The sequence below is a fragment of the Trachurus japonicus genome, chromosome 6 (assembly GCF_045865225.1).
Source record: "Trachurus japonicus isolate A0001 chromosome 6, Traja_1.0".
In the NCBI taxonomy this organism is placed as follows: domain Eukaryota; kingdom Metazoa; phylum Chordata; class Actinopteri; order Carangiformes; family Carangidae; genus Trachurus; species Trachurus japonicus.
The window spans coordinates 9,062,621-9,080,984 of record NC_140912.1 but is presented as its reverse complement, the minus strand read 5'-3'; the positions used below and the strand labels follow the sequence as shown (position 1 = coordinate 9,080,984).

The window sequence follows — 18,364 nt, the reverse complement described above, 5'->3', positions numbered from 1 at the left end:
GATAACATGTGTTCAACAATTAAGAGCGGTTTGGCAGAATATAATAATTTACTGTATGTGTTAATTGTTTGATTGCTTCCAAATAACAGCTGGACTGCCAGGACTGGAGCTGATCAGCACTGATTGAAAACCAACATTTAACATCTATTGTTTAGGAAAAAAATACAACTGAATTCTAAGCATTTTCGGTCATCAGTTGTTCACCTTGTTGACGATCAACAATTAGTCATTGACACTTTTAAAAACCAACTGACAGAACTTGAACAAATATCAGATATTTGTATCAATTGGTGGCAAGAGACTGCTGCTGCTCCACCTGTTACTGAACCACTGGTCAAAGGAATCTAAAAAAACTGAACATACATTTGATTTTGACACATTTCTAATCTAGTCTGACTACAACCAGCACAGTGATTAAGGCAAACACCTTCTAGTACCACAGAAAAAAGCACCATTATTAGCTTCATCACTGACTTAACTTAATATAAGAGCTGATACAAAATCTGTGACTGCTCCATTTAAAGAGGAGCTGTCCCTTTGCATCACACACCCTCCACTCTCCAACTCTCCTGCACTTTGGATGTCATTACCTACTGCAGAAACCTTGGAGTTAGGGCTGTTCGATTAATCGATTTAAAATCGTAATCGCGATTATTTGCCTAGGACGATGTTAAAAACTTGAAATCCTAAAAATCGATTTTTTACTCTAACTAGGGTAATTACGGTAAGCCCCCGTTCATGAATCTGCGCTGCGCTGAATTACCGTAATGACTGCCGCCTCCTTCCTCCCATCACGCTCTCCCACTGCTCTCCCCACACACTGGAAACAAGCATGTCGGCATTCTGCTATGACCAGCGAGGATTTCATTGCCGAAAAGACCAACAGCCCTTTTCTACTACACAGTTACAGCTCTACTCGGCTCGACTCGGCCGTCATATCACAGCGGTACTGTGATATGACAAGGATTTTCTAAGTTACAGCTGAGTTCTTCAGCGGGGGCGGGGTCGTCATATAACAGCGGCTACAGCCGTGTCGTCTCGTTTACGGACCGCGTGGTTTTCCCACACAGCAGACATTTAACTCAGGTGACAGAATAACAACAGTTTGTCGGTGTGTTTTTACTGTAAAATGAGCGGTATTGATTCTCGTGATGGACCTATGGTCGGACGTCGCGCTTGCGACTCTTCCGGTGACAACGCTCTGGCCAATCAGTGGAAGGCAGTCAGTTGATAGATAGATCAGTTGATAGATAGATCGATCGATAGATCGATAGATAGCATATTATTTTGAAAAACTGTTTTGTATTGTGAAACAAAGTTTTGAATAAAAAAAATAGATAGATAGATTTTTTTTTTTTAAATTAGACTCTAGGTCCATTTAAAAATAGCACACAAAATAGTTTGTCATTTAACAAAAAAATCGTAATCGTAATCGGAAATCGATTTTTGAGAGAAGAAAATCGAGATTTTACTTTTGGGCAAAATCGAACAGCCCTACTTGGAGTCATTCTGACCAGGACACGTCCTTTACCTCACATTTAAACCCGTCTCTGGGACGGCCTTCTTCCACCTGCATAGTGCTGTAAAAATTAGAAGCATCGCCCCTCAAAAAGAACCAGTTCATGCATCTGTTACCTCCAACTACCGCAATTCATTACTATCATGATGTCGCCATATTTGTGAAGAGCCTCAAGACAATACAAACTGCTGCAGTAGAGTACCGACAGGAACTAGGAACAGAGATCACATCTCTCCTGTGTAAGTATCTCCCAGAATCTCTCCAAGTATAATCAAATACAGAAATCAAAATCCATCTGTTTATGTATACCGTAAGCCTTTAAGGACCAAGCTTCATGACGTCTCAATGAGCTCATGGTTCCTCTTTATCCCAGCAAAACACTCCCCTCTCTAATTGCAGGCCTGCGTATGGCTCCTACAGTTTGTAGGATTAGAATGGGGCAGCTGTCAGGCCCTTTGATTAAGCTGAGAGAGCTTTTTCATAGGCAACACTGCTACAGGGCTTGGCTGCGCGGGCAGCCCTCTTGATGCACTGAGCACTTCTCTTCATCTGTGTCTCTCTGCACAGATCAGATTTGTGTCTTCTCTCACTTGTGGTTCATCCCTCTGTCTTATTCTGCAGCTCCAGAATCCAGATCTTTGTCTACACTTACTGATAAGGTGGTGCCGACGTCACTGCTGTTATTATTAATAATACAATTACTATACCACTATGTGTGCTTCTCTCTTTAAAACAGTAAGGTCTTGACCTTCTGTGAAGTGCCTTGATATAATTACATGATTTGGTGCTAGATAGATTAAAATAAAGTGAACTAGGCTTCAGTTGGATTTTAAAAGGCTGAACGTTGGATCTCAGCACCACACTATAAAGCAGAAGTAAGCGATCAAGTTGTTTTGGCTAACTTCTTGTCAGCCGATGGAGTTAGCAGTCCCCGCCCTCGTCCCTACGTCATCACATTCACGCGCATCCCTTGGCTGCACACACAGAGAGGACCGCCCCTTTATGCCGTTCTCTCTCCTCATTGGATAAAGGTTGTAGGATACAAGGAAAGTTTTCTCCTACGGCTTACAGCAGAGCAGAGCGACTGACAGACCCGTGTTAGACCAAACACTTTATATAAGTGTGATAAGTGATTGCCGTTGCCGTTGGAAGATATAACTATTTAAGACTTATATTAACACAAACATTCCGCTTACTTCTGCTTTAATATTCAAATTTATAATCAAATAAATTTGTTCAGCAAACCAAAATGTTCCTGTGTTTATAGCGGGTATGATTGTGTAACACTCAGGTTAGTTCCTTTCCAGGAACCATATGCACAACATTTGTAACGAAGACAAAGGGGTGATGAGGGAAGAATGAACCTTATTAAAAGTGAAAGCAGGGCTGTTGATCATTAGTCTGTTGCTTCACTCACCACATGACAGTAAAGAGCAAGGTTAGATCCTTATTCTCTACCATGTGAGGAAGCTCGACTGAACTCAAATGGCGAAAATTCCTGGTAATCATCATGAATGATGAATATTAGAATACATGCAGAGGAATTATTACCATGACAACACAGAAAAGGAGGGCGGGAGGAGGAATAGGTACTCACATCCTATACGTGCGATACATTATTCTGCTCCGAAAGGAAGGCAGGCAGAGCAGAGAAAGGAGGAAATCACACAGGAAGAAAGATGAGGGGTTAAGAGAAAGATGGGCAGAAGAGAGACAGACAGCCGGCCCCCCCCAGCCAACCAGACACATACACTGAGGTTGGTCTCACAGACAGTGAGTGTAGGATTCTTATATCCTCAATTTCTTTTACAACTGAATGAGTGTCTGTGAGAGCAACCCCAACATGCAATGACTCGGCAAAACAGGATGAGAAGAGAAGACCAGATTAGTCGTGAAAGAAACAAACAAACATTAAAAAGATTTATGGCAGAAATCTAACTACAATCAAGTCGCAAGAGACGACAGCATGTAGAAGTCCGTCATGGATCTGACAGTTTAAAGAGGTGGTTGGTCGATAGAATGGAAAACATGCTCGTGAAAAACAACCAGGGTTTGAGACAATGAAGACATGTCACACAAGACGTTTTGTGTCATAGATTTCTGATGTCCGATATAAAAATGAGGCCCAAATGAGGGTTAAGATGATGCTAATTTTCACTATGTTCGTGACCCCGTCTACATTTTATTACTTTTATCTCCAGATAAAATTCAGTGAGCTCTGCGCTTCTTTGTAGAACATTTTAGCTTCATCCAAGACAAGTTGCAAGCAGCAAGTGAAATGTAATCAAAATCAAAACAGAACTGAGTGCAAATTTCAAATAGCAGCAGCAGTAATATTTCAATAAGGGTAAAATGTGTCACAACCGGTGAGGTGCTACAGATGTCTGGGCTACAAATCATAGTCTCCAGACCTACAGGAACATACTTGTTTAGTATGAGACTTATTATATTTAATTGTCATATGCTTCACACATTTCATCACGTTAGAACTCAACTGCCATTTGTTACTTTTAATACTGTTGATAGAAAAATCGATGCGTCACTATTGCAGTGCATTTCTTCTATTTTGTGATGAGAGACAGTGACAGTCAACTCAGATACATATCACAGTCAGAAGTGACCTACTTGAGCTTGTTGGGGTCTTCCTGTGCAGGTTTGCGGAGGAAGGTGGCGTTGGGGTTGGTTGGGTGCTCTCTCTGAGCCCGCTCTGGTGCGCTCTGCTTAGCAGGAGCTGCTGCAGTCTTCTTGGCTGAACGTTTGATTCTCTCCTCCAGCATGCTCATGTCTTTCTCCGACAACTGGACAAGATGGGAGAATGGGAGATGAATGATGAGCAATTGAACAGAGTAGACTTTGGGGTCGAGCAAAGAATGGAAAAATAGCATGATCTTCATCTTACATTTCCGATTAGTTTGTAAACTTGGTCCCCACAGACGTTATATACAGCAACCACAGTGTTCAGGGCAGCATTACGGACAGATGTGTCTCTGTCACCAATGTGAACAGCAATCTCCTTCAGAGACTTAGCTGGAGTTGGCTGGCATACACTCATCCCATAGCCCTCTATCAAACAACCCAGCTCCTCCAGACACTCTGCGGACAGGGAGGAAACGGGTTAGAATACATTCTCTTTCAACTCTGGACAGGTACTTGTGCACGTTGGAGACATACCAGCTCTCTGTTTGGAGTTCTTAGACTTGGTTCCATCCATAAGGAAAGGAAAGACCTTGGATGCTGGGTAAACCTTACACAGCATGGTCAGTATGGCCCGCACATCTTTGCGAACCACATCCTTCGACTCTCCAACCTGAATGTGAGAGGTGAAAGTGAGTGAAAGAAAAAAAAAACCTCAAAGAGGCTCGTTTTATCACCTCGGAGTGATGTTTTCTCACCTTGAGTATAAGGTAGGGAACAAAGGAGGTGGCCTCGTACTCGGTCAGGTGGTAGTCCTCCCTATTCAACATGGCAAACAGCAGCTTTAAATATTCCAGCACCTTCATCAGGACTGTGGTGTTGGTGTCAAAGAACCGTAGGGTGAACCACTTCAGAATCAGGTCCAGACAGCCGATAGTGGCATCGCTCTCACTCTCCAGCCTCTGTTACATACAAAAACACACATACAAACTTTATTACCAAAGCAATTCCACTCCTGAAACACAACCTCTTGCATTAATAAGACCAGACATTACCTCAATCATGACTCCTATGGCCTTGACATGTCTCTGGAAGTCAAAGTGAAACAGCTCGTCCTGCAGCCACTTGGCAAAGCAGGTGGACATCTGGGTCTTCAGCTGCTCCACGTACTCATCTCGAGGAGTCATGAAGTTCCACTTAAGGATCTACAGGTCAAAAGAGACGCACAGAGGTCACCTGCAGTCAGCAGCATTACTGTGATGGACTGCAACATCAGTACCCCGAAGCCAGTCAGACAAGCTCATGGCTGGTTTTTGTTATTTGGATTTTTTTTATACCATTGCTGCTAGCATAATTACTACAAATTAGAGTTGTCACAATACCAGAATTTCAAACTTGATACCAATACCCAGGAAAATACTCGATACTATGTTCAATACTATGGGTGAAAAAGTAACAAAACCAAAGATTTCTTAAAAAATTGTCATTGCTGGTTGGTATTTAATTTTTAAGGAATTTCATTTTGCACTACCACAGATAAGCTAAAACTATTTTTGTTTCTTTGCACTACCTTTGACAAATACATTTTCAGGTATGTTCATGTCTTTTTTGCGGTTTGTATTGCTGAAGCACAGAGGAGGGCCAAGCAGCAGTGTTTCCTCTACAATTATACTGAATAGACAGAACCAGCTGACTGCGTCTAAATCCACAGACAAACTGTGAGAAGTTGTCCAAGAGGCTGGGAACATAATGTCTGCTGAGTACCAGGGAAAACAGCACATCTACACCGGTGTAGAATTGGCATCCACTTTCAGTGTCTAAAACCTTTTCACAGTGCTATATGTCCACAGTCCAGGATGCATTTCAATATGCATAACACATGATTGTAATACACAGACTGGCATTAAATGGTTGTGTCTTATTAAGGTCATAAACTTTGGACAGTCAATGCATATTTTTTTCCAGATACACATTTTGATCTAATTTTATTTGCAATGTTAAACATAGTCTAACAGTGTGTTTTTACCTTTAATTGCTTCTCCTCTTTGATCCTCTGTTCCTTAGCATTGGGGACCAGAGTGAAGATTGGCCCGGACCTATCTTCATCATCCTTTGCGCCTTTGGCTGGAGGCTTCTTAGCAGCTGCACCCTGTGAGGGAGGCAACATCAAAGTGTTAGGGGTAGTCAGTGAACCACGGTGCTTTGAAGATGTGTAGTGATTATGTGTGATCGCGCCATGTGTCAGTTATAGACGGTAAGAGTAGAAACAGGAGACAGAGGGGTGTTACGCTGAAAAGATCTCAATCCAGGTTAAAACACAAAGATATAGTGCTGAAACACTGATGTGATATTATTCCAGAACATGAAACAGACATGTTATTGACACATTCATGCAGAGGAGTGACCTGAAACACCAAAGTGACAAGTGACTGCTCAGTGTGTGCTCCCTCTCTGTGAGCATGCATTCACTGAACAACAACTGGATCTCTTGTATCAAGGTCTGAAAGTGTCAAAATGAAATAAATACACACACACCATTAAATAATCACTTAAATGTGGCATTATTCAATTAAAATTTGAATTAAATATATAAATGCATTATTAAATGTGTCATTAATTAATTAATTAAAATACTAATTGATTTATGTAAAAAAACATATATAATTATTTCACTACTTAATTAATGATTTCATGGTCCTCTGTTGCAGTGCATTATGAATTTATTTTTATCGGTCAAACTCATCCATCAAAGTCAGTGGGCAGATTCCTAAAATCTTATTGGTTACCCTGCACATCAAGTCAAAGCAAATCGATTCCAGATAATGGATTGATGCAGAGCTAGTAAACCGATACACCGGGTGCCGCATTTCACCTATACTGGTTTCGATACCAATTCCATTAAACAAAACTTTATTTGCAACCACGTCGCAAAAAAAAAAAAAAAAAAAGGGATTATGCTAAATGCATTATGGCAGGCGATAAAACAATCTTCAATCGGGACCGTGTTTCCCATACATTCAGGAATAAATTATATCCGCCACAAATAGATCTTTCGGCTTTTGGCTCGACCAACGCAATGTCGTTCCATTCATTCATCTCCGCATTAAGGGGGGCATCTGAGGGTTAAGTAATTATTCAATGGTGTATTCATTCATTTCATTTTGGCACTTTCCGCCCTCCATACTCCTGTCAGCATGTTGTTACATGTTAAAGCTTCAAACTGATTTAATCTCACAAATGCACATTTTGATCATACATTTGTATATTCAGTGGCAGTATTAGTGATTCAAGAGACATAGGATTAGACTGAACCAAGATCGGGCCAGTACAAGGCGGACAAAAGCCGGTCGAGGGTTAACAACTGTCAAGTGACTGAGAAACTCTGTCCACATTAGCTGCTCTAACGGCTTTAAAGCAGAACTATGCAGGTCGGCCGGAAATAGCTCGCTCCTTCGTTGGTTTCTCTTTTTTTCCCTCTCCGGAGCTCCCCCACAGTTCTGGTAGGCACATGTCACTGTCGTAAAAAAAAAAAAAAACTTGCCGCCGCCACCTCCTCCACCCCCCCTACACGTGCTTGTGTTTACTGCTGTTTGCTAAGCCCTGCTAACACCGAGCTAACGCTAACACGGAGCTAATGCTAACACGGAGCTAATGCTAACACGGAGCTAACGCTAACACCGAGCTAACGCTATGCTAACACGGAGCTAACGCTAACACGGCGCTAACGCTAATACAGCCACACACAGGCACAAAGACACAGACATACACACACAGGAATAAAGGTTCCAAAACGCGAAGGTGTGTGTGTGTGTGTGTCATGATGTATTACATTATCTTATAAAAGACCCATGGTGTGTGTATCTGTGTTAGCATTAGCTCCCTGTTAGTCACAAGCTGAACTTCATCAGTAAACATTTCATGTTTCCATGGTTTCCTCCGACTTTCCGAACTCAAACCAATCACGATTCGTGACATGCATGACGTCATATGCGTTCTTATCTCGTACTGCCGTAAGGCAGTTTCTCGCGATACTTCTATCCATTGACGAGATTTGTAACACCGAGACGGACGACTGATCTTGCAAGTGCGGTTTTCAGCCAGTGGGGGGGGTGAGCGCATTGGCCTAGACCCCATTCACTTCATAACAGGTCACTCAACCATCACAGTGACTCTGAGCCACAATAATTACAGCCCAAATCCTGCATAGTTCTGCTTTAATAAGCAGCAGCACGGAGATGAAGTGGGAAGAGATTCTAGACTGAGTTTCGTCACGACGACACCTGTCACACATCTACCTGTTGGCTGCCAGCAGCAGCCTTGCCCTTGCTGGCAGGCTTTTTACTAGCATTACTGTCCTTGTCCTTGGAGGGAGGGGGAAGGGCAGGTTCCTCGGGAGGGGAGGGAGGCTGGGTGAATAGAAAAACATCAGCATTTACACTTCACTGTTGGGAAATGACAAGAAGAAAAAAAAAGAGGAAAGTACATGCCAGATATGCAGAACCACTGACGGGGTCGTACAAAGGTGACATGGACATTTAGAGAGATACAGATCTTCACATGGTGTCTAAAAACGTAATCCCACACAGAGACATGATGGAGCTGCACCATACTGGAGATGAACAGGGAGTAAAATCCAGTCTTTTCTGTTCTCTGGATTCTCTGGAGTCTGGATTGTTTGTTATGAAACACTTTGTTCCTGTGGGCAGATCAACACATTTATGTAGGAGTTGATTTAGATGGACATACCTTCTTAGCAGGCGCTCCTCCTCTGACTTTCTTCACTTCAGGTTTACTGTCAACAAAGTCCTCACTAGCTGGCTGGGACCTGGAGGCTGCAGAGGACAGACACAGATTACTTCATGAAAGTTTGACACAGTTTAGAGTGTTTGGCACTATCTGTTGCTACCTGCTCATCGGCACCATTGCATTTTGTACATGCTGTATGCTTTGAATAGCATTTTTAAAAGCATAACTAAGAAAAAATTTTGATGTCACACAAACCTGAAGCAGCTCTGCTTGGCTCTTTTCCCCCTCCTGCTTTGGCAGGAGCAGCAGGTTTGGCTGGCATCACTGCTCTGGCCTTTTCCAACATGGCTACCACCTGATCTTTGGAGGCCGGCTGAAGGGAGATGACGACAGCAGGGATTCACAGCTGTGTTATTTTTTTCTCTAACGGTCAGCACTTGGACAATTCACGAGTTAAATCATTTGCAAGTCATAGAGCAATAAATCAGTTCAGTACTTTGAGTTTCCCGGTAGCTTTGACCATTTTCTCGTAGCTCAGGTGCATCATGAAGGTGGGCAGGGCATCCTGAGCCTTCTTCCTCACGTCTCCATTTCTGTCCTCGAGGCAGCCATAAAGTTGGGGGACACACAGCATCAGATCGCCAGGTACTGTCCTCAGGGTGGGCAGCTTCTCTGCTAACCAGCCGAGTACCTGTGGAGATGAAGGCAGTTTTATGCATGTCCTGTGGACCATGATTTAGTTTATGGTACATTTTAGGGGTGGAACTGTTCTCGTAATCCTGAGTTCACTAAAAACTGTCAAAATGCAACAATTTGGTTTATATCACGATTTTGGGGTCAGGGTCTTCGGTTTGGAGAGATTTTTTCCGATGAACTGTTCCTTTCTTCCTGCATTTATGCCTGAATTTTTAAGTTGTCTTCAGAAAGTACAAGACAAACAGAGTGTTTACCTCCTGTCGTAGGAAGGGATTCTCCCTCTTCAGCTCCTCTGACAGATCCTCTCCCTCCAGCCAATCTTTCATCCCGGTCTGCTCCACCCACGCCTGCAGCGTGGTCAGAGCAGCGGCCCTGACATTGGCCTTGAGAGGAACAAGACATGTCCATTATCATCACAGTTAGGGACATGACCCACTGCCTCCTCTGCTTTGTTATACTCATTCATCATTTTACCCATTTCATCATAAAGTTTATACATTTCCAAAGTGTACATTACTGTATTTTGCATACATTTATTTAGTATAAGTACATTCTAGTTCTGTTTTATTCTGTTCTTTTTGTTTATTTGTTCATCAAAGCTTTTTGCTTAATTAATAAATACAGGAACTGAAAAGGATTTTAAGAACTACAAACACTACATTGTAATAGCTCTTCCAATATGAAAACACAGATGTATGTTACTGTTGGAGGTGTTTCTGATGTGAATGCATGTGCCCATTACCTTGCTGTCTCCTAGTACAGTGATGATGGGGATTCCCAGTGCTTTAACATGCTGTTTAAGTCCAGGCCCCATGGCTGTAGCCAGCTGCTGCAGGATAGACAGTGTCTGCTGGACCTGGAGGTCATAAACATGATGATCATGTCACTTACATTTTCATTTTTTATTACCATGAGAAATACTGTCAAAACTATTTTGTTTTGTGTTAAACAAAACAGTACAGGGGGAAAACGTTTGTGGTGCAGAGACAGCTGATGTTAGAATCTGAATCAGCAGAAAATCTGCTCTCTCTCTACTAACCAGGATCTTGTTGGAATCACCGAGTCGTCCTTTCAGGGACAGAGGCAGCTCTCCAATGTTGGTTGTGATGAACTTGGCCTCTGATATGATGGCTGCAGCCTCCTCAAGACCCTCCTTCCTGATTTTCCAGTTCTTATCCCCAATTTTGGACACCAGATCGGAGGTGATCTTGTCACTTACATGAGAGAGGAGACAGAGAGACATTAGGATCAAAAAAAAAAAAAAAATTAAAAATAGGATACAATATTCGCAACTGCATCCAGATTTGCCTTGCTTCAACTCCAGGGTGTGTGCATTTGTCTCAATTTGCACATATATTTCTAGACACATGCACAGTCTGTATTATAGTATTATAAATATCTAGGTACATCATCAGTATTAAAGGGATAGTTCACCCTAGAATGATATTTCGCTCATTATCTACTCACCCTCATGTGGACTAAGGGCTGGAAGAAGTTTCAGAGTCCTCCGTCCCTTCTCTGAGTTACAGGGGGTCTTGGTGTAGCAGTGCATGTCCATATAACGGTTGTAAAGGGACACCAGAGCTCTTCGTAAAAAAACACACACAAAAAAACATCCAAATACCTCCATGCTGCTCGTATGTAATGTCCGTCTTGTGCTGAAGCCCCAAATTGCGTAATTGTCCCGAAAAAAATTAAATAAGTCTATATTTTAAGCTTGTTTGTAGCGGAAGCTTCTCAAAGCTCCTCTTCCTGGTCCGTCCAAATCTCGCGTGATTTGCGCCGGCGTCAGTGCGGTTACTGCGAATCACGCGAGATTTGGACGGACCAGGAAGAGGAGCTTTGAGAAGCTTCCGCTACAAACAAGCTTAAAATATAGACTTATTTAATTTTTTTCGGGACAATTACGCAATTTGGGGCTTCAGCACAAGACGGACATTACATACGAGCAGCATGGAGGTATTTGGATGTTTTTTTGTGTGTGTTTTTTTACGAAGAGCTCTGGTGTCCCTTTACAACCGTTATATGGACATGCACTGCTACGCTGAGACCCCCTGTAACTCAGAGAAGGGACCGAGGACTCTGAAACTTCTTCCAGCCCTTAGTCCACATGAGGGTGAGTAGATAATGAGCGAAATATCATTCTAGGGTGAACTATCCCTTTAAGGTATCTTCAGAATCACATCACTATGATTCTCTTTGTACACTCTGTAAAATGTTCTTATGGGTGAATAGGAATAGCTAAAGTGTAGTGGCACTGTATAAGAAAGTCGTGTTTTTCTATACATTTAGTCAGTGGTGCTGAACAGTGGTTGAGCTCGTATATCAACGATTTAATTATTAAAATGAGTTAGTGTGGGTCAATTGTGAGGCTCATCTTGTCTGGTTACCAAATATCTGTTCTGGGCAGTAGGTCCATGATGTCCTGTCCTCCTCCTCCTCCTCCTCCTCCCCCATCTTCTTCTTGCTCCTCTCCATCATCACCCGCCTCCTCTGCTGCAGCCTTCTTGGTAAATCGGATAGGAGCTGGTGGAGACTGGCCCTGCATCTTAGAGAGTGAAATACACAAACGGATATCTTATTTTCCCTGTCATGAGTTATTCCTTGTAAAGAATGTATTGTCAGGATGACCACAAAGTCTCTTCTGTGTCTTGCATTGTCTTATACACTCAGAAAGTCCTCACCTTTTCAAACTCAGAGTCAATCTGAGCAAGGAGAGCAGGCTTCTCATCTTCAAAGAACATGCGCAGAGGCGCTCCCATGTAGAGGTACATGACACCCAGCAGGGTGATGGCTGCGGTCCGGACAGCAGGGTTTGTTGCACCCAGCGCTGTCTTCACATTGTTTATGAAGCCCTTCACATTGATACTGGTGAGAGAGAGAGATAGTCAAAGGTCAACAAATAGCAATAAGGAGCTGTAACTTGTCCTCTTAAATACTACACTATGATATCAGAGCATTTAGGTTGAGTCAATTAAAAAAAAAGAAAAAAGAAGTGTGCTAGCATTAAGAATGACAATTACCCAGCAAAGCCAAACTCCTTCATGGCATTAGCCAGCCAGTTGAGGGACTCTGCCTGGTTCTTGGGATTCTTCTGTGCAAATGCCATAGAGACAACCTGAGAAAACACAAAGCTTGTTAAGTACAACATGCTCACCTTTAAACATCTGCTGGAAAAGTGCCTGTGTTCTTCTTATCTCAAAGAAATTGTCAAAAAGAAAAAAAAAAAAAAACCTGTTCAGCTGTCCATGGCAGTGAGCAGGCCTCTCCAATAGCTGTCAGTGCTGCTTTTGCATTTCCACCACATTTGACATCTCCGACCTTATCCACCAGGCCATCCATAACCACGTTGGCTGACGTCTTTGAAAAAGTTCCTCTCTGAGCTACAAGAGCCACAATGTGCAGCTTCATCTGCATCACCTACACAGAGAGAGACCAAATATTACAGATACTTTAACTTAGTCTTGCATCATGATGTTCCAGTGACGGTTTTATTTCCCCTCTGAGGGGCAAGACAACATGTTATTTTAAACCTGTTTGAGACTGGACAAATAAATGAACCAACTGAAGTTTGTGATAAACTAGTTGTTGTTTTTTTATTAGAAATCCTTGTTTGGTCTGAGTTTATCCATTATTTTCCCCATCTATGCTGATGAAGGAGAGCCTGACATTTTTCTGCAAACAAGTTTTAATTATCATTTCTCATCAAAGTCTGAAAATGCTCATGCATCAAGTATAAACTACAGTTTGAAGTTCGACACATTTAGCACTTTGTCTCTCACATCATGAAATATCTACACATTTTGCTCATATATTACAAAATGAATCAATATATTCAGACACATCAAAACAAAAAAAGGAAAAACATTCCTGAAATGACTATAATGCAGATGCTGTGAAGGAACCCAATACATTCTGGTTTCAGTCACACATGTTTGAGTCGTTAAAGCTTTCAAAAGAGCCATCAAAGAAAGAGACACTTACCTGAAAGTTGGTCTCTTTCCATCCTGGTTTCTTTGCCAACATCCTAACTAAAGCCTGGCAGGGCATCCCCCCCTTATCCATGGTCTCCACAGCCTAGAATCAAACGCACATCTATAGATTAACAATCCTGCATTTTGTAGTTTAGTCTTGTGCACTGAAACTAACAGGTTAACAGGGGATAACCAGAATGAGTTTCTTCAACATTGACATTTTATGAAAAGAAGAAGAAAAAAAAAAATCAATATTTCCTTTACTCTTCTCGGATTATTCCTACTGATGACTATTCATTGTGTCTACTAACTGTCAGAAGATAGTGAGAAACTGAACAGATCTTTGAATAGATCTGTGATATTCAGTTTATATTTATGTTACCAACTCAACATTGTATAATAAACTAAAAATCACAGCAGTTGTCAACTATACTGTATCACGTAATGGCTGTATTTACCCTCTGGAACTCCTCCATGCTGGCCAGTCTCTCCTTCCAGTTAGCCGAGTCCAGCTGTTGTAGACAGGATGCAGGAAGCACATTTGCAGCCAAGTCCTCACACACCTCGGTCTGATGAGAGAAAACACACACAAAAATCAGAAATTGCCACAGAAATATTCTAATACTGCTGAATCCCTCAAAATCCTGGCAAAAAGCAGAGCTGCCATAATTGTGGTGTTGCATGGTAACACAGTGTCTCAGTAAGCCAGTGAGTAAGCATGAACAATACCAGAGAGCTAGAAATGCATCATCTCAACAGACGACATTTAGAATTTAAAACTATGAAGTGACTTGAAAAACTGTAGAGCGGGGCGGTGCGTGGCGCAGTGGGTAGAGCGGCCGCCCCATGTAGAGGCTACAGTCCTCACCGCAGGCGTCCCCGGTTCGAGTCCCGCGTCGGGCGGACCTTTCCTGCGTGTCATTCCCCCTCTCTCTGCCTCCCCATTTCCTGTCTATCTCTACTGTCATCACTATCAAATAAAGGCAAAAAAGCCGAAAAATATACTTTAAAAAAAAAAAAAAAAGAAAAACTGTAGAGCTGGATTAAAGCAAACCTTTAAGCAAAATGTGCAAAGGAAGCTATGTGAGCCTGTTCATATACAGTGAAGCTGCTCTAATCTGTTGGTCGTGTTTAACAGAAAGTAGCCTGTAACCGCTATAGGTACATTCATAACATAAGGTAAACATTAATGTGTAATAATGCACCAGGTTAGACAAACACTTCAGAGAATCACATTCATATTCAAGCAAATAGATATTTAAAATGAAATATCTCAGAATCAAAACTGAATCAAATCTATTCAAGAAATCTGCAGTAAATGGCAACCCCAGTGTCTATACCCATGGAATGACTGGAAACTAAAACTAAATTAGGAACTTCATTGATTTCCAGATGGACCATTAGTGTAATAGCTGGAATGCAAGATATTATATTCCTCAGTCTTGAAGAAGTGATGGAAGTCCATTTCTCCACTATATGCGCGTGATGGGCTGCCAACACCGCCTGCCAGTCTCTGCTGGGACCAGACCATTTCCGATTCACACGCACAACAGCAAATGTTTTCATTCAGAGGACCAGCTTCTTTTGATCTTTATATTTGTCATGTTTGTAGCCTCAATGTTGATAGACTACAGGCTTTGTTTAAATGCTATAGGGCTTAAAGAAAGAACTCAAGTATGGCCCAGTTTAATCAATGGGTGTTTCTGAAGGCTTGTCATGTCTCCTGTTCCCTTTGAGAGGACTTGAGTCAACAGCATCTCTGATATTCATTACAGACACAAAAGACAGAATCATTTGTCCAACAAGTAAAAAAAAAAAGATCATAGCATGTCAGAGGAGTATCAGAAAATCATTCTGACCTCTGCCAGAGCCTGACAGTAGAGCCAAAGTATGTGACTGGTAACCAGTAAGAATTAGCAAGTTATCAATGTTTCATTGTTTGTATTTGTAAGATACCGACTTACCGACAATTCAGTCTCTGTGACTTCTTTATTGTCAGCACCCTTCTTGGACTTTCCGGCACCTGCAGAGGTTGGTTTGCCTTTTTTAGGAGGACCTCCTGACGGCTGGAAAAAAAAAAAAAAAAAAACTCAACAGACTCTTAATGCCATTTTGATACTGGGTCATACGTTGATATTTGTCTATGTGTGTTGCTCTGTGCATACCTTGCTGGAAGCAGCACTTGACGTCTTCTTGGGTGGGGCAGAGGATTTGGTTGGAGCTTCAGCAGCGGGAGGAGCTTTAGCTGCAGTTTTCTTGTCCCCTGCTCCGCCTCCTCCACCTCCAGCACCCTTCCTCCCTCCAGGGAGCTCAACTTTTTCAGAACACTCCTTTATCTATTTTCATATGAAACAAAAAAAATGAATGAAGACAACTGTGCTTTCTGCCAATTATAATTGGTGTAAATAGCTGATGTGGCTTTTCTTCATCCTTCTGTTGACTCCTACCTTATCCAGTTTAAGTTTATCCAAGTCAGCTAAGAAAGGGTTCACAGCTTTCTCTCCCACCACTTTCATGGCCGTCCCCAAAGCTTCAAAGGCAGCGTCACGCACCTCTGGAGCAGAGTCATTCACTTGCTGTGGTGGTTGAATAGAAAACAACAATTGAAATTATTTAACACTGTATTATTTATCTGCCCCTATGACAAATCACTAAGCAACACAGGCACAGTACTTTCCTACTGTTTTCAGAATTTACAATTTGTTTTAATGTCAGTCTGATATTTCAATGGTTAACTACAGGTCAACCACCATTTGTTGTCCTGTAGTTAGTAAAATACAATTATATGAAAAGAGAAAGGAAATGGTACGATTCAAAGACATTTCTATCCAGGGTTTGTGTACCTTAATGAGAGCAGCACAGAGAGGTTTGAGGATGCTCTTGGGCAGCGTGGCCTGTGAGCAGTGTCTAAAGGAGCGGGCTAGAAACAGAGAGGCCTGCTGCTTAATGGAGGGGTTTTTATTGTCCATCACAGCTAGGATGTCCTCCGAGAGGTTCTGGAGAGTGGTCTGGAGAAAAAAGATACATCACATTAAATACAACATTATATAGACTACAGAAAATAACAATCCTACTTAGATTAGGGCATCTTCTGAAATGCATTAGGCTGTGGAGTGACTAGAGTGCTCTATAAATAACAACAGTCAAGTTAAGTTAGAAATCAGTGAACAAAGGTTTGCAGCCGCCCTGTAAAGTCATGACAAAGCAACTGAAGAATGATTTTTGAAAAATAAATACTGACTTTAATGAACATTAAACATGATTTCACAGCTGGACTCATCTTAAACTAGGTCATGGTTCTAGTAGATGTGCAATTATTTTTTAAATTGAGTGCCTTTGTAAGAAAGTAAGTCAAGGAGGATAAGGGTTGTGCATTTCCCATATTTCTTCAAAACAGAAAATCCTACAAACAGAATACATGGTGCACAGAGACTACCAGACTGTTCCTTTCATAGGTAATTCTCCAAAGGCTTTTTGCTGGTGGTTTGGTTATAGAAGACAAGCAAAGACATGTTGGCACTGGGCGTTTGGAATGCCACAATATAAAACTAAAGAGTGAAACTAAGACAAATACTATAAAAATTATTTTAGGTCACAAGTTGAAAGAGACGGAAGAATGTCAGACTTTTCTTAAGTTTGTTTTCACACTTGCAAGTTCTATTACTTATTCGGTGACTCCTGAAGTGCTGTTTCCTGCCAAAAGTTTAATCCTTGAATTTAGACTGAACTTACAGTGAGGAAGATGGCGTCGATTGCCTCTTGCAGGGCCTGGACAACCTGAGGCTTCTTCTCCTTGAACTTCTCCAGAATAGTTGGAACCACCTAAACATACACAATTCAGCAGGAATCAGTGACTGCAGGTTGCAACAGATAAGGTGTCTGAAGAGGATAAACGTGCAGCAGCACTTATAGTAGAAGACAGACAACATTTGTTTCAGCTTTTGGCCTTCATGAGGATTATCACGAAACAGAATTCAAGATGCTCTTTACCTAAAACACCCTGTGTTTAAAAGAAAAAACTAGGGGTGTCACGATTTCGATTTTTTATCGAAATCGATCGAAATTACGTCACGATCTCGAGCATCGAAGTCAAAGAGAGGATCGACGATCCCCCCCTCCCCCCTCTCCGCCGCCCGCAAAGCTACAACTGCCCGTTGTCCCCATTGCGCACCAAGCGTCTTGTCAGTCACTGGTCCGAGTTTTCCTTTACTTTTTATTTCGAGACAACACTCACTCATTCTCTCTCTCTCTCTCGCTCTCTCTCTCTTTTTTTTTTTTTTTTACACCGGCGGTGTCAGCTGATGTGCACGTCTGCAGCAACCCAAACAAATGCACATGGCTCTGTTCCAGCCACATGATTGGTTCGGCGCAGCGGAACTCTCAATATCATTGGCTATTTGCCAAAACATGGATGAATGAAAACTATCGACCACGTCTCATATTTCTATCGAAGAAAAGTTATTTCACAATTTATAGCGTTTTATCACCCAGCCCTGGTGGGCTACTGTCCCCCTTCTACATGGGAAACAGGAGGGAGACGCAGCTCTAACTACACAGCACCGACAAGCACTGAGAGCCGCATGTTGCAGTGACGTTATAAGATAAAAAAAAACAAACAAACCCGCAAATAATAAGCCGACGAAAAGGTGCAACTTGCCACTTTTTGTCGATGTATTATTTGCGGGGGCTTTGGGGGATCTGTGACGGTGGAGGATCCGGGACTGATTGACTGTGGGCCACCGCCAGTCTGATCAGGATCAGGGGCCGTATTCACAAAGAATCTTAAGGTTAAAAG

The 18,364-nt window shown here is 42.0% G+C and overlaps 1 protein-coding gene across 4 annotated transcripts in view; it reads right to left on the bottom strand.

The window, feature by feature from the left end:
• Nucleotides 1–18,364, bottom strand: part of ckap5 (cytoskeleton associated protein 5) — a 37,299-nt gene that overhangs the window by 9,168 nt on the left and 9,767 nt on the right. Inside the window, exons 10-34 of one of the 4 annotated variants that reach the window (XM_085778591.1) lie at nt 17,302–17,391; nt 16,413–16,577; nt 16,017–16,145; nt 15,735–15,905; nt 15,534–15,635; nt 14,028–14,138; nt 13,580–13,672; nt 12,830–13,015; nt 12,619–12,713; nt 12,280–12,463; nt 11,986–12,143; nt 10,635–10,809; nt 10,338–10,451; nt 9,850–9,978; nt 9,396–9,590; nt 9,155–9,272; nt 8,900–8,985; nt 8,449–8,559; nt 6,180–6,302; nt 5,209–5,358; nt 4,912–5,115; nt 4,691–4,826; nt 4,419–4,612; nt 4,145–4,317; nt 3,117–3,140 (exon numbers count right to left, since the gene is read on the bottom strand). In XM_085778591.1, coding sequence (XP_085634717.1) covers nt 3,117–3,140; nt 4,145–4,317; nt 4,419–4,612; nt 4,691–4,826; nt 4,912–5,115; nt 5,209–5,358; nt 6,180–6,302; nt 8,449–8,559; nt 8,900–8,985; nt 9,155–9,272; nt 9,396–9,590; nt 9,850–9,978; nt 10,338–10,451; nt 10,635–10,809; nt 11,986–12,143; nt 12,280–12,463; nt 12,619–12,713; nt 12,830–13,015; nt 13,580–13,672; nt 14,028–14,138; nt 15,534–15,635; nt 15,735–15,905; nt 16,017–16,145; nt 16,413–16,577; nt 17,302–17,391 — 3,416 coding nt within the window. The remainder of the gene's footprint in view (nt 1–3,116; nt 3,141–4,144; nt 4,318–4,418; nt 4,613–4,690; nt 4,827–4,911; nt 5,116–5,208; nt 5,359–6,179; nt 6,303–8,448; nt 8,560–8,899; nt 8,986–9,154; nt 9,273–9,395; nt 9,591–9,849; nt 9,979–10,337; nt 10,452–10,634; nt 10,810–11,985; nt 12,144–12,279; nt 12,464–12,618; nt 12,714–12,829; nt 13,016–13,579; nt 13,673–14,027; nt 14,139–15,533; nt 15,636–15,734; nt 15,906–16,016; nt 16,146–16,412; nt 16,578–17,301; nt 17,392–18,364) is intronic. The other 3 variants (XM_085778592.1, XM_085778594.1, XM_085778595.1) reach the window with 3 other exon arrangements.